General features: G+C 35.2%; 1 protein-coding gene across 1 annotated transcript in view; it reads left to right on the forward strand.

Moving 5' to 3' along the window:
- The window catches only part of GPM6A (glycoprotein M6A), a 116,133-nt gene that overhangs the window by 79,239 nt on the left and 23,829 nt on the right, over window positions 1-13,065 (forward strand). Inside the window, exon 3 of the mRNA XM_038134830.1 lies at window positions 11,157-11,313. Within this exon, the coding sequence (XP_037990758.1) occupies window positions 11,157-11,313 (157 nt within the window). The remainder of the gene's footprint in view (window positions 1-11,156; window positions 11,314-13,065) is intronic.

Raw genomic sequence — 13,065 nt, forward strand, 5'->3', positions numbered from 1 at the left:
CTAGGAATGGAATCCGAAATTTCTTAACTTCTCTTTGGGTATGTTATCAACATCCTTTCCAAAGATCCTCTGCAAATTTTGGTGGTGTACTCACTGTGGGATTAGTAGCCAGAAGGGAGCATAAACCAAATGAGTATGTCACTGCTACACCAAATTAATTTTTTTTGCTTTGGATAAAGGAATTTTTATGTCCTTGTATAATAATATGTTGGGTTAAGGGGAAGATGTATCTTTTGCTTTGCCTTTTTGTATTGTCATTTAAAATAATGGGTCTGGCTTGACTTGGTGGCTAAGGTTCATTGTTATCCTGAATGAAAGATCAGTCATTTTATTAGGCTCTAACTTATTTTATTAGTCCCTAGGAAGCTATTAATGCAGAACAGCCACAAATCAATGCTCTCTCTTCATAGCACGTTTTTCAGCTTCTCTCTGTCACATCCTAAAGTGGAAGTATCAGTCAGGGAATATAGTCCAAATGCATATAATTCACCATAAAAGATTAAGGAATTGTAATTTTTTTCCCCCTGGCATTTGTTTTTCTTAGCTAGTAGCTTTTGGACCTGTTGGTTTTTTTGTTTACTTAAAGAGATATTAAACCCAGTTCTTTCTTTGGTAGACCTATTGTAAAATGAATTTTAATTTTATTCAGTTGTGAAAGGTACATCTAAATTTATGTCTTAAAGGCAGGAGGAGCAAATATATTGATAAAAAGCACATAAGCAATTGCTTTGAACTGGGTAAATGATATGACTCACAAAGAAATTTGTACATGTTAATTTTCTACCTGTTTGAGGAGATATTACACTGCTTTTAAAATAATTTTGTAGGAAGAATAAATCCTTGGTATTTTCTCACAAGTATTGATTAACTGTTGGCAGTACAAAAGCTCTATAGTAATCATACTTTTGGAAGACCAAAAACCAGATAGAAGAATATGTAAGTAGAAATAAACACTGTAGTGCCTACATCCTTAAAAGAATACATATTGAAATGGAAAAGAAACCCCTATTTTTTATTTTTATTATTAAAAATTATAAGAACTTCAAAAAAATCTAGCAGTGTGCCCTACTCAACTGTGCTTTTCAAAGGTTATTTAACACATTTGGGCTCTTAATGCTTCTAGTGCTGTGAAGTGTTTCAGGCTGGCCTGGAGTCTGTCCTGTGATAAATGTGCCAGGCTGCCCTGGTGCTGCAGTGGAGTGAAGTGTGTTAGATTCTGTTTAATCATGCTTATGGTGTCTGTCTATATTTTTGTTAGCATGCTGGATTTTAAATGTCATTCAGCATAAAAATCAATCCCAATCTGGGAGCTATTTATGTGGGTGGCAAGAGATAAAGGCTGTTTTAACTTTTTGCATTGTGCTCTGAATGCAAATAACACAACTCACAAGCCACCTGTATCTTTTATCTCTGTCAATGCAGCTACTGGCTATAATTTAGAGGAAGCAGCAGACCCCTGTAGAGAAAGTAGGGCATATGGAGGGCATAAACAAAATCTAAAACACTCTCTAAATGCCTAAAATAAAAGCCAAAATACCTAGATCCAGCAATGCCACTCAGAAACTCACATATCAATGTCCCTGAGGGCATCAACAGCCCTGACTGTCCCTGGCCTTCAGCCTCCCCTCAGCCTTCCCATGGTCCAGGACCACATTTCAGTGAAGCCAGAAGGGTTCAGACCCTCACCTCAGACTCTCCTGGCCGTGGGGTTGGGGCTGCTCTGGGCTGCCCACACTCCACACGATGCCTTGACACTCGGGGAGAGATTAATTAATGAAGAACCTGCAATAGGCAGCAAAGTTTGCTTGGACCGTTCAGCCTTTGGGGATTCAGCCAAAAGCAACAGCCCTGTGGAATAAAAGAGATGATTTGAGTGCTGGTCCTGCAGACTGGCCCCTCATTCCATCTCCCAGGATTACTGTCTGAATTCCAGGAGTCTATAACAGCTTCATATCGTATATGCTCTGGAAATATTGACAAGTAGTAAATATTTGTAATATAAAAACCATGAGCAAGTTTTGTAGCTGTCATTTAAATTCTATTAATGATAATCAGTTACATAAATTTTCTCAAATGTATGATTTTTCTTCCAAGTTACAATACAGAATGATCATGGTCAATAATTCTGAAGTTATGGAGGCAACCTAGAGAGATGATGGGTAGGGTAGAGAGAGTTCTTTTTTGCTTGCTTGTTTTAAGGGGGAAAATACAACCCAAAATTCAGCCTGCAATAAGATGCAAAACCCAAAAATTTCTAAAAAAAGCCAGTGATTTTTTTAAAAGGATTTTGTCTCAAAGCACTGGATTATAGCCTGACTTTAGTTCCTTCAGGGGAGAAAGGTAAAAGAGTTCTTTAAATATTTGAAAGCTAATATAAACCAAATGTGTTCAAATTCACAAGAACAAATGCTGTATAGACAGGTATTCCTTATGGAGAGAACATATCTGCAAAAATCACATAGCTGAATGGTAGACTCTTCTTTCTTTAGACAGTAAATTTAAATCCATAAACTTTTAATAAATTGGATGGCTATAAAGACATTTGGAATTATCAATGTGTGACCTTTTCATTGGGACCAACCTCTAATTATATTGCTTTCTAAATAACCTTTGGGAAGCTTCACTCCCTACAGTTCCAGACTTTTTCCCTATCAACCATATCACTGTTCTAATGGTAGCTGTTTCCTTCCACCCACTCCCCCACCGAGGGAAGGAATGCCTGTTTGGGTATTTGCAGATGTCACAGGCTTTTTTTTTTTTTGGGATGTGGATCCTTTCAGTGCCTATAGAGTAGTTATTTTACTTCTTTGTGATCTAAAGAAAGCCTAAGAAAACACATGATGCTTTAAATTATCCTGAAAACTGCTTTTATCATATTTAACTGCAAGGGGTGAATGGTTTATGTTGCTGACTTTTCAGTTTACCAGCTCTGTAGATTTCACTAAAACTGAGCCATCTGCTTGAGGTAGATGTTGTTTTCAGTCATTCTCCTAATAACTTAATAAAATGCAGTGAACACTATCTGCAAAGTACCAGGTATGACTAGATTTTTACTTAATCACTGATTTTGAGAACATTACAAAGCCAGCAGAAAGAGACATATGATTATCAAGCATGTATCACATGAACTGGATTTTTATATTTTTCTGGTGTTTGGAACAAATTCCAAAAGAAGATTTTAGAAAATCAGCAGCAAAAGGTATGTTTTGTGTATATCCCAACAGCATCCTTTTCCAGTTCTTTCTCTTTAGTACACAAAGCCAGTTAGTGCCATCTGTCACATGTTTGTGATATATAGGCCATGGAACAAGGGAATCATGCTCTTAGAGTGGAAAATGAAGAAATCTCCCTGATAGTAGCATTAAACCCATTTTCCTACTACAGTCAAAGCTAATTCACATCATTGTAAATTCACTTCCTTTAAAGGTGTGAAACCAAATAGTAAACTAAATGAAGTTGCAATCTGTAATTTTGTTGTCACTGTGTTCTCTATGGGAAGTTGCAGAGACACTGTATTCGTGCCACCTTCCTCGGTCTAAAAATTTCCTCCCTTTCAGGATGTGAAACCTGTGTTTCAGGTACTGCTGTGGCCAAGTTTGATGCTTGCTGATGACTTTTCAGTTAGTGCATACTCAGGGTTTATTAGATAGTATTGTTTTGTAATATATATATACTTATGTACAACTGTTTTCTTTTGAGTAAAACAAAACAAAAAAAAGGTGTAGAATCTTTTATATCTCCCCTCTTAGGGATTAAAAAATGTTTTGAGAGGTAAATAAATGGATGTTATGATTTGCTGTCTTTTTTTTTTTTTGTGTTGCTGTTGACTTTGCTGCTATCACAAGTTAAATGCTGGTAGCACTAAAATATTACTGTATAATCAATCTTTCTACACTTATACTAGTGGAACACTGTGAAAGTTATTACAATGTGCCCCATAGTAAAGGACAGCTAATATTAAATGTGATATTTATAAATATTTGCATTGGACTGTGTGATGATTCTGTTTAAGGCATCTACTCAATACACAGTAGCAGTAATCTGGTTTTCCCTATACATTTTTGATCTCTTACAAAAGCATTCTTTAAATTTGAACAAACATTATGTTTTAAATACTATTTGTATTGTGGAAAGCCAAACTTATAGGGCTCTGTATCAAATAATTTCTAACTCAGGCAGGCCTGTGCCATAGCATGTTTGGAAACAGCAACTGAGACTGTGTAGAAGAATGAAGCTTTCTGGGAATGGAACATTCAGTCTTGACCCACGTGTCTTCTTTGGGTATTATAATTTGACAGGAACCACCAGAGAGAGAACAATGTCATTGAAGATTCATGTTACTTAAAGAGAGCAGTTTTTATTTCATTGAAAAATTGAGTCACATATAAATAGCAGCACTGGACAAATACAGCATATCAAATATTAGATGCAGAACATAGGATTTTAGATCTTGTATCATTGGCAGATGCATCAAATCTGGCAAAAAAATATCAGCACCTGAGAACATGACCTTTACAAGATTACACTGTGCTGAAAAGTCACATTTACCACCTACTCAGCTATATTATGTGGTCTAGTCTTCTGTATTCTATTAAAGACAATACCAGGGAGAACTTATGTAAGTAAAATATGGGATTTGGCAATTACCTGCAAAGACATAGTCCTCATTTTATGAAAGTGAATCAGGAGATTCAGAGCACCACATGAGAATAGCAGTGGAATAATCTGGAAAATTCACAGCAGTGCATGTGAATACCAGCAGAGTGGTCTTACATAAAGAATTTATTGGTCTTCTTCTGTGCAAATACAGTCTCCTACTTCTCAGCAGACATCTGTATTATTTAGTACTGCGTTAAGTAGCTCTCCTCCCTGGTTGACTGGAATCTTAGATTAGCTATAATAACTTAATGTCTTGTGATTTTCCCTTTCTCAATAGGTGGCTCATCTCCATAGGAATATCTTTTTCTTTTTTAACTGCCTTTATTTCCCTTTAGTTTTAGCTCACTTTATAAACAGATAAAATGGAAAGTGTATCTTTATATGTAATATCCATATTGCTAAATATGCTTTATGTGCCATGTAAAACTAGCTCTCTGTTCCACAGGATATCTGAAAAGGGTAAATTCCCTGTTATGATCCCAACCTGGACATACAGTAACAAGCTGTCAGGTTTACACTGTCAGTATGTACTTTGTATGTCTCCAAGTTTGTAGTTGTACTAATGAAACACTCACAAATCCTGTGATGTGCTTTTGCAACATCTTTTACACTTTACTGCTATAGAAGATTGCCTAGAAATTTAGTATCCATAGTGTACAACAGCCATCATGTAATTCCTCCAGAAGTCAGCGCAATACTCTGCACTAGTTCCAGTGGGGCTTTTGCCTTCTTCAGACAAAGAAAACTTCTGCTCTCTTCTGTAATGAGCATCTCTAAAAAAGTTTCTAAGAAAGTAGTTTTAGACAGAACAAAATTAGGTTTTAAAAAACCCCTAAACAATGTTGAGGAGAAGCTTTGTCTGTCGGTCGTAGTAAAAATTCAGTGTTTTGGACTCAAAGTTTTCATTATTACTAAAATTCTTATGCTGGATCTTTTCCTATTTCAAGAAAGTTACAAGAGTCACAGAACAGAGATGTGGATTGTGCTGCTTTTGCTCTTCTTCCATTAGTTTGATGGCTTTTTACATGTTCTGCGAGAAACCTGTACTCAACTGTTCCATTCCTAGGAAGGAAGCAACAAACTTGTAGAGGATGATGATCTAGCGTTCTGTTCTGCGTGGCTGTAGAGAGTTGTACATCACAAATTAAAACCAATGGGTACTTGTGTCACATCAGCTTTGTTTCAGAGCAGAACAGGAAAATCTGGCCCTTGCAGAATATGAATGTAACTTGCACATTGTAGTAGAATGATGTCTTCTTTATGTAATACTAACAATCTGGCTTTAGTTTTGAGCAAATGTTTTCTATGTTTACACACAACATTTCTTCCAGAAATGCATAATCCAAGTCTGTTTCCTTTCTATTCTATATTCAATATTGTTCAATATTTCTATTGTATTCTGTTTCTACTTCAATAAAATTACTTTTTGGTCTTTTTTAGTCTTATCCTTTCTTTGCTGTTAATCCTTTCTCTTGTTGTTTCCTGATGAACTTTAGTTAAGCATTCTATACTCCAGTTTTATTTTCTTCCCATCTGAAATTTAAAAGTTAGACTCCTTATTAACCTAATCTAGAAAAAAATCCTCATGGACTTATGCTGATTTTTTTTTTTTAGTACTTTCATTTTTTTCTCTTCACAGTGAGACTATTTCAGTTACCATTACCTCATTTGGGCTTTTACTTGGGGGTTTTTGTCTTACTTTGCAGGTAGTACATGACTATTAATAGATTTTTCTTTCTCCCTGTTTGTTTTCCTTCAGAAGTTTGTCTCCTCCTTTTCCTAACAGTTTCCCTCTGTTTCATGGTACCAGCTATCTTCTTTGCTCAATCTGTCTAAGTGAATAGTATCATCAACTGACACCAAGAAATTGTTCCCAGCTGGTTTGCAGGAGAGCCTGAGCACATCTTTTCAAAAGTTCCAGGGGGCTTGGCTTCTGCATAGCCTAAAAAGACCTTTTTGCTTGCAAACATCCCCTTAGATCTTGTCTGTCTTCTAAAAACACTGTTGCAAAACTTTTTCTACAAACTTGAGACAGCATGAGGGGGGAGGCTGCTATCTCAGTGTCTTAACAGCCTCTTACCATCAGTCCCCTAAGGGGCAAGAGGATCAGCATGGAGGCCAGCATTTCTGCTGGTTTAGAGAAACAAAGGTTATTGTGTGTTCTAGATGTAAACATCAGGTATTCAAACTTCCCTGTCATTGGAGAGAAAAAAAAACCAAAAACCCCAAACAATCCTCCAAAGCAGGAGAAACCTTTCTACCCCAATGGTGACATTTGCATGTATTTCTCATCCTCCTAAATTTTCTGTGCAAGCTGAATAAAAACCAGGCAGTTTTTCATTAGATATTGTACTATGGTAATCTTTTTAACATTTCAGTACTTTGATTGTTTTGGTATTTTATTTTTATTATGTTTGGGGTTTTTTATCTTAGAAATAGATGTAATTGCCTGAAACTACTTGCATTCAGAAAGTATAGGCACAATTCATTGGCAATCATGTTCTACTTAACATCTGTAACATCTTAATATTGTTGTATATAGATTGGAGAAGTGATGCTATAAATTCTGGAATAGAAACATGAGACAGAATTATAAATTCGGGAAAACTAATCCCACAGTAATTTCTGGTATTCTGGTGGGTAGGCCAATGAAAACCTTTGGAATATTAGGGTTTTATCACTTGTTTAAGCTGAAATGCACATAATTTTTTAGAATATAATGGTTTTTTGGGCAACATAAGAATCGTGTCACAGGGCAAGTTAGTGTGAACTTTAGCTGTTAATTACAACTAAATGTCTGTATTGCATTCCTATATTAACCAAATTTTAAAATATATATATATCCCTAGCAGGTATGTAGATTGTTCCAAAACTATATTAAGACACTTTTCACAAAAACCTGCTGAATAGAGACAAGTTTGTTTAACAAATTATTTTATTTCTTGCTGATTTATTATAATTTTTAATACTTAAATTTGCCAAAACATCATGAAAATACACAGTAGGAAAGCTGCAACATTAGTCTGACTCACTAAGAATATTTTCACTCACCTCTGACTTGTCTCTTCTGGGATAATCTACTCGGTTCTCAGTTCCAACCTGTTCATTGAGAAGTTAGCGTTGATGGCTTCCCTGAATACCTTCTGCCAGAAGAAGAGTGTTTTCTCTAGAGATATTTTGAATATGTTTCTTGTTGGATAGAATCCAGATTCAGACTAATGAATTAGGGGAGTCTAGTTAATATGGAATAATTAATGACCTTGCAGCAGAAAAAGAACTAAAAATTGAAGGATCAGTTTGATTTAAATCACAGTTTAAAAACAGTAATGATTTTAACATTTCTAAACATAGTGTTCAGAAAGGCAGATCCAGAATCCATGGAGAATCTACCAGATTAAGACAAATATATGCCTTAGATTATTCTGTATTTTTTTTTAAACAAAAGCTTTTGCTAACTTCAAGATGCTTTTCGCAATTATTTTAAGTTTAGATAATAATTCAGCTTATTCTACTCAGCAGCCTAGGTCAGAGTAGCTTTAACAATAATATATATTTTTCCAATATAATTTTTTTTTTGTAAAATAGTGTCTATTTTTCCAATCCTGTCAGAAGAACACAATTTTATCATTTTGTCTCCTTCCTTTGCTCATTACCCACCTTTTTTCTTCCATTCCAGCTTACACAAGTGTAAGCCCTTTTTCTTTGTCCTTACCCATCCTGCCCATTGGCTCACACTCATCGCCCCTTCTGCCATTCCCTTCTACCTCCCTGGCTGCTCTCATGCTCTGTCTGCAGCATTTGAGAATTTGCTGAAGCACAGATGGCAATTAATCTCTTGTGAGTTCATCCACAAAGAATCACATTTTATTTTAAAGAAAGTCAATCTCCATTTTATAAGCTCTATCTTTTATCTATTATAACTTAATGAGAAAATAAAAGTTTATGTGAACTTTAGATGCTGCAGAATAACTTACTGGCAATGCTGTCTTCAAAACTATATATATATATATATATATATGTGTATATATATATATAAAGTTATTATTGTAATACATTTTCTTTAAATACAGCAGACACTAAATGTAGCTATACTGCAATACAATTCTATCTGGCTTTTAAAGAGGTGGCTGAGTGATTGTCTCACAATTTTCATTTATCTTTGTATTTTTTGCTTTATAGGAGATCCTTTTCTCTTGGAATAAGTCTGGCTATTTCATCCCATGTAGTCTGATGAATAGAGATTTTATGACCTCTGTAACAAGTGGATGAGGAAGAAATACATTCCTATATTTGGTTACTGTTGGGCTATATATAATTTTTTCCTTTTTGTGAAAGGAAGGCTTAAGTGAAAGTTATTCCTGTGGATGCACATAAGGCTGAGGAAAAAGCAAAGATATCTTAGCACACTTTCTGACACAAGCAGCTCAGTGGGAGACTCAGCACAGATGGTTTAAAGGGCTGTTATAAGGACTGAAATAGTCTCTGGACTTCTCAAAAGTCTTAATCTCTTTAGGGCAATGAGAGCTTGTAACTGAGCACATTGAGGTCTGAGGGGAGCTGCTGCTGGCAGAACTCCCAGACTTCAACCACTGGTGAAGGTCAAAGTTGTTTAAGGTATATAATATAAGAATTGGAAGAGTTTTTATGGAATAACCATAAAGTTGCTGTCTATTGGTTTTGTAACCTTTTTTTAAAATCACTATTGACAAGATAGACTTAAATCATAGTTTTGTTGTTAAGAAAATAAAGTGTTACAATGGCTGAATTACTATCAAATCAGGGAAATGAGATTTTTGCAATGTAATCAGAATTATATATATCAAAATAAATTTCATCTGCATCATCTCATACCATCTACAATGTCAAATTTTTTCATCCATTTGAATTGTTCAAGTATTTATTCCATGCAGAAATTGACTTACTCTAGTTTTCACTTGAGTATGAAACAAAAAGCAAGGTAAAAAAAGGAAAAAGGCTGGAAGTGCTTTGGTATTAGAATGTTAGGGAAAAGCATAACCTGTCTCATTTTCAGAAGCATTTATTTCTAGTACTTCTCCCATCCCCAGTTATGTCAGAAGTTTGACTGCATTTTGATTGCATTTTTTAATGTAGACCTGAACCTGACTTTGAATCTTTTGAAAACCATTCAAGCTCAAAGATATTTTAACATGTTTTTGAGCTTTTTTTATTGTGTTATACATGTAAAAGGTGTATTAAGAATTGTCTTTTGAGTGATGATGGAAAGTGTGCTCCTAAGGAATTGTTGCCATTAAATATTTCCTTTCATAACAACAAAAATATTAATCATTGTCTTGAGAAAACGTCCAGTGTGGGTAATGGCATGTCAAAATTAAACTGGTAGATCCTAATGGCTCTCAGCTTTATTTTTTTCTTTCTCTGTTAGGAGGTGTCACTATCTTGACCTGGAGAATAAGATTGGAATTTAATACCATCTTAAATCTGAATATAGCAATTTTATGAAGAGTTGCACACCTCCTTCCCAGTCACATCAATGAACTGAAAATTTACTGTGGCTAGTTTTTTAGAGAAGTTCAAGTAGAAGACTTTGAAATCTGCTGATCTAAGGCTATGGCCTGTAAGAAGGTTTCCAAGTTTAGACAAAAGATCAGAGAGGTGCTACCAAAAATCTCCCAAATGCTGGTCATGAGAGAACATTTAGGAGACACAATCTCCTTGAGCCAAGGTTGAATTTGCAGGCAGTTCTGGGCAGAGCAACCACAGAACCCAGGAAATCTCCTCTGTAGTGAACTGAGCCTTCTAGGACCCTGCATGCCTCAGCAAGCCATCCCTCTCTTGCTCCAGCTGTGTGCCTGTGAAATTATATTTTAAAGCCTCATTATAGAAGAATTCCAGATGATCTGACCTCATTACTTCTGGAATAATATGTGTCTGGTTTGAATAAGGAATCTCTCTTGATGACTTTATTATTCTGTGTCAAACACTTTGTCCACTGGATAATAAGTGGGAGAATAACAATGAGAAGGTAGCACAGACTGACACTGCAGACTTGTAGGTGCAGAAAGTTTTATTGAAGATTGTAACTAAATGCCTTCTATAACCTAAGTGCTGGATAGAACATATGACTTAGGAGATGTGTCAGGTTTTTGTTTAATTTTTCTTTTCTTTTTTTTTCTTTGCCACTTCATTTAGAGGAAAAAAAACTGAAAAGCAACTGTCTTTTAAATGGATGTGACAATTTTTGCTGTCTTACCTAAACAGATCCACTTTTACATTTAATTAGATTCAATGCCCCATGTTTCTTATATCAACACGCCCCATGTTTCTTATATCAACACTATTTTGTTTCAAAGTTCATACCTGTCCTCAGCTTCACCTGTCATTATGGCACATCAGCACTTACACTTCCAGTCAGTCATACAGTTTGAGACTCAGGGGGTCTGATTATCTCACCCTGAAATTTCAGAGTCAGCTTTAAATATTTATGCAGATAATTAATTTTTGCTGTTCCTATACAGGATTGACATCTTCAAGTACGTGATATATGGTGTAGCAGCTGCATTCTTTGTATATGGCATTCTGCTGATGGTGGAGGGATTCTTTACAACTGGTGCCATCAAGGATCTCTATGGAGATTTCAAAATCACCACTTGTGGCAGATGTGTGAGTGCCTGGGTAAGTGGCTAAGAAAGCTTTTGTATTTACAACAAATTCAACATGCTATACATATATTTTTAGTGCCCTGTGATGTTTATTTTTTGGTTTTGTTTTTCTTTAATATTTTGTGGTACCTCAGTTCAGTGTTTAAAAATTACAGCAAAGGAGAACAGATTGTTATAAATTTTCCCTGTATTGGTTAAATGCTTAGTAATTCTTGCTACACAGGAGCAATGAATTCCACCAGCTGAATGAGGGAGCTTGTTACCTCAGCAACGTAAGCTGCGCTGAGCAGAACTAAAACTGTAAGGCCTCCAGCTCTACTGGGAATGAAATATTTCCCTTACTAATATTTTCAGTTATTTTAGGAATCTTGCCTGTTCCTCTTTGGAACAAACTGAGACCTGTCATCAGGTTTTATTTTGTTTCTAAATGGCAAAACGGTCATTATTTACTCCTGTGTTAATCTCTGGTTTGGAGAGACCATTTACTTATGACCCTAGAAAACTTGGATTCAAAAATTCTGGTTTATACTAGGACCTAAATGGAAGTTTATCATACTAAAATTTCTGACTGTTTCAGCTGGAATTATTTTAACATTTCTGTTCAGTGTAAGGCAAGTAACTAATATTTTTGGTATTTGACTGTTCTGTTCCTAAGCTAAGAGGCCTGTGTACTTGGTAGCTGTTGGAGTTGTATATTTCCAAAAACACAGTCTGGATGAAAACCTCATATTTTTTAATAAATACTAAATTAATAAATACAGCCAAATATATCTGGGTGTTAGAGTACACTTATTTTTTATGCTATATTAATGATAAATAACATATAAATTAGTAGGCAGGGTTGGGTTTCCCACTGTACTTTGATATACGTGTCAACACTTAATTAAGTGCAATACAGTCTGAACAAGTATAAGTAACAGATACTTCCAGTCACACAAAGACTATCAAAATTAGTATTTTGATATCCTGACATTTAAGGTTAAACTGGACACAGATGACCTGCATTGTGTAAATTGGAGAGTGCAGTCTGTATGTCATCTCTATGTAGATGTAACCTGCTTCACAATAATCCTGTGGTTTTGCCTCCTTTTCTTTTGTTCTTGTCATCATGGTATGATTTTGGCACTTTGACTAAGACTGCTTTAAAACCTTTAAATAAATATATAAAAAAAGACTGAGAACATTTTAAATTAAGAGCAGTCATTGCTTATGCCAACACTGCTTTCATCTTCTGGAAAGAAGTCTCTAATCTGTATTCACTGAGGACATACTAATTTAGTTCCAATTCTGTATAGAGTAGCAAGATTTTCAGAACACTTTTTCTTCACGGCTTCTATGAAAGCCTGTCCTCAGTATTGCAGCAGAGCTGTGCTACATCCTCTCAGTTTTGATAACTGTAATTCTATAGTATGTGTCTAGAAGAAATGAATGGTTAAGCATTTATTCCATTGTTAATATCACTGTAATTACTAGTTATTAATGAAATTATTTCCTTCAACACTTTGCTTTCCTCATTAGTAATTTGCAATATTTGTGTTTTACTTTGAGAAGCCCTGGGTTGATATACATGGTGCAGCTAAGGTTAAGGCTGTATACTCGTTATGACCGCCATTACAATAACTCATCATTTAGTTTGAGTTAAATACCTTGTTGTCCTTGTTCTTGAAGTCAGTTTTTTTCTTTTTCCTGGTGAAAAAACCCCATGAACCTGCTGTTTGATTGCTTGTCTCATTTTGATGATGTGTCAGTAAGATTGCTATACAAA

Source organism: Motacilla alba, chromosome 4 (assembly GCF_015832195.1).
Source record: "Motacilla alba alba isolate MOTALB_02 chromosome 4, Motacilla_alba_V1.0_pri, whole genome shotgun sequence".
NCBI lineage: Eukaryota > Metazoa > Chordata > Aves > Passeriformes > Motacillidae > Motacilla > Motacilla alba.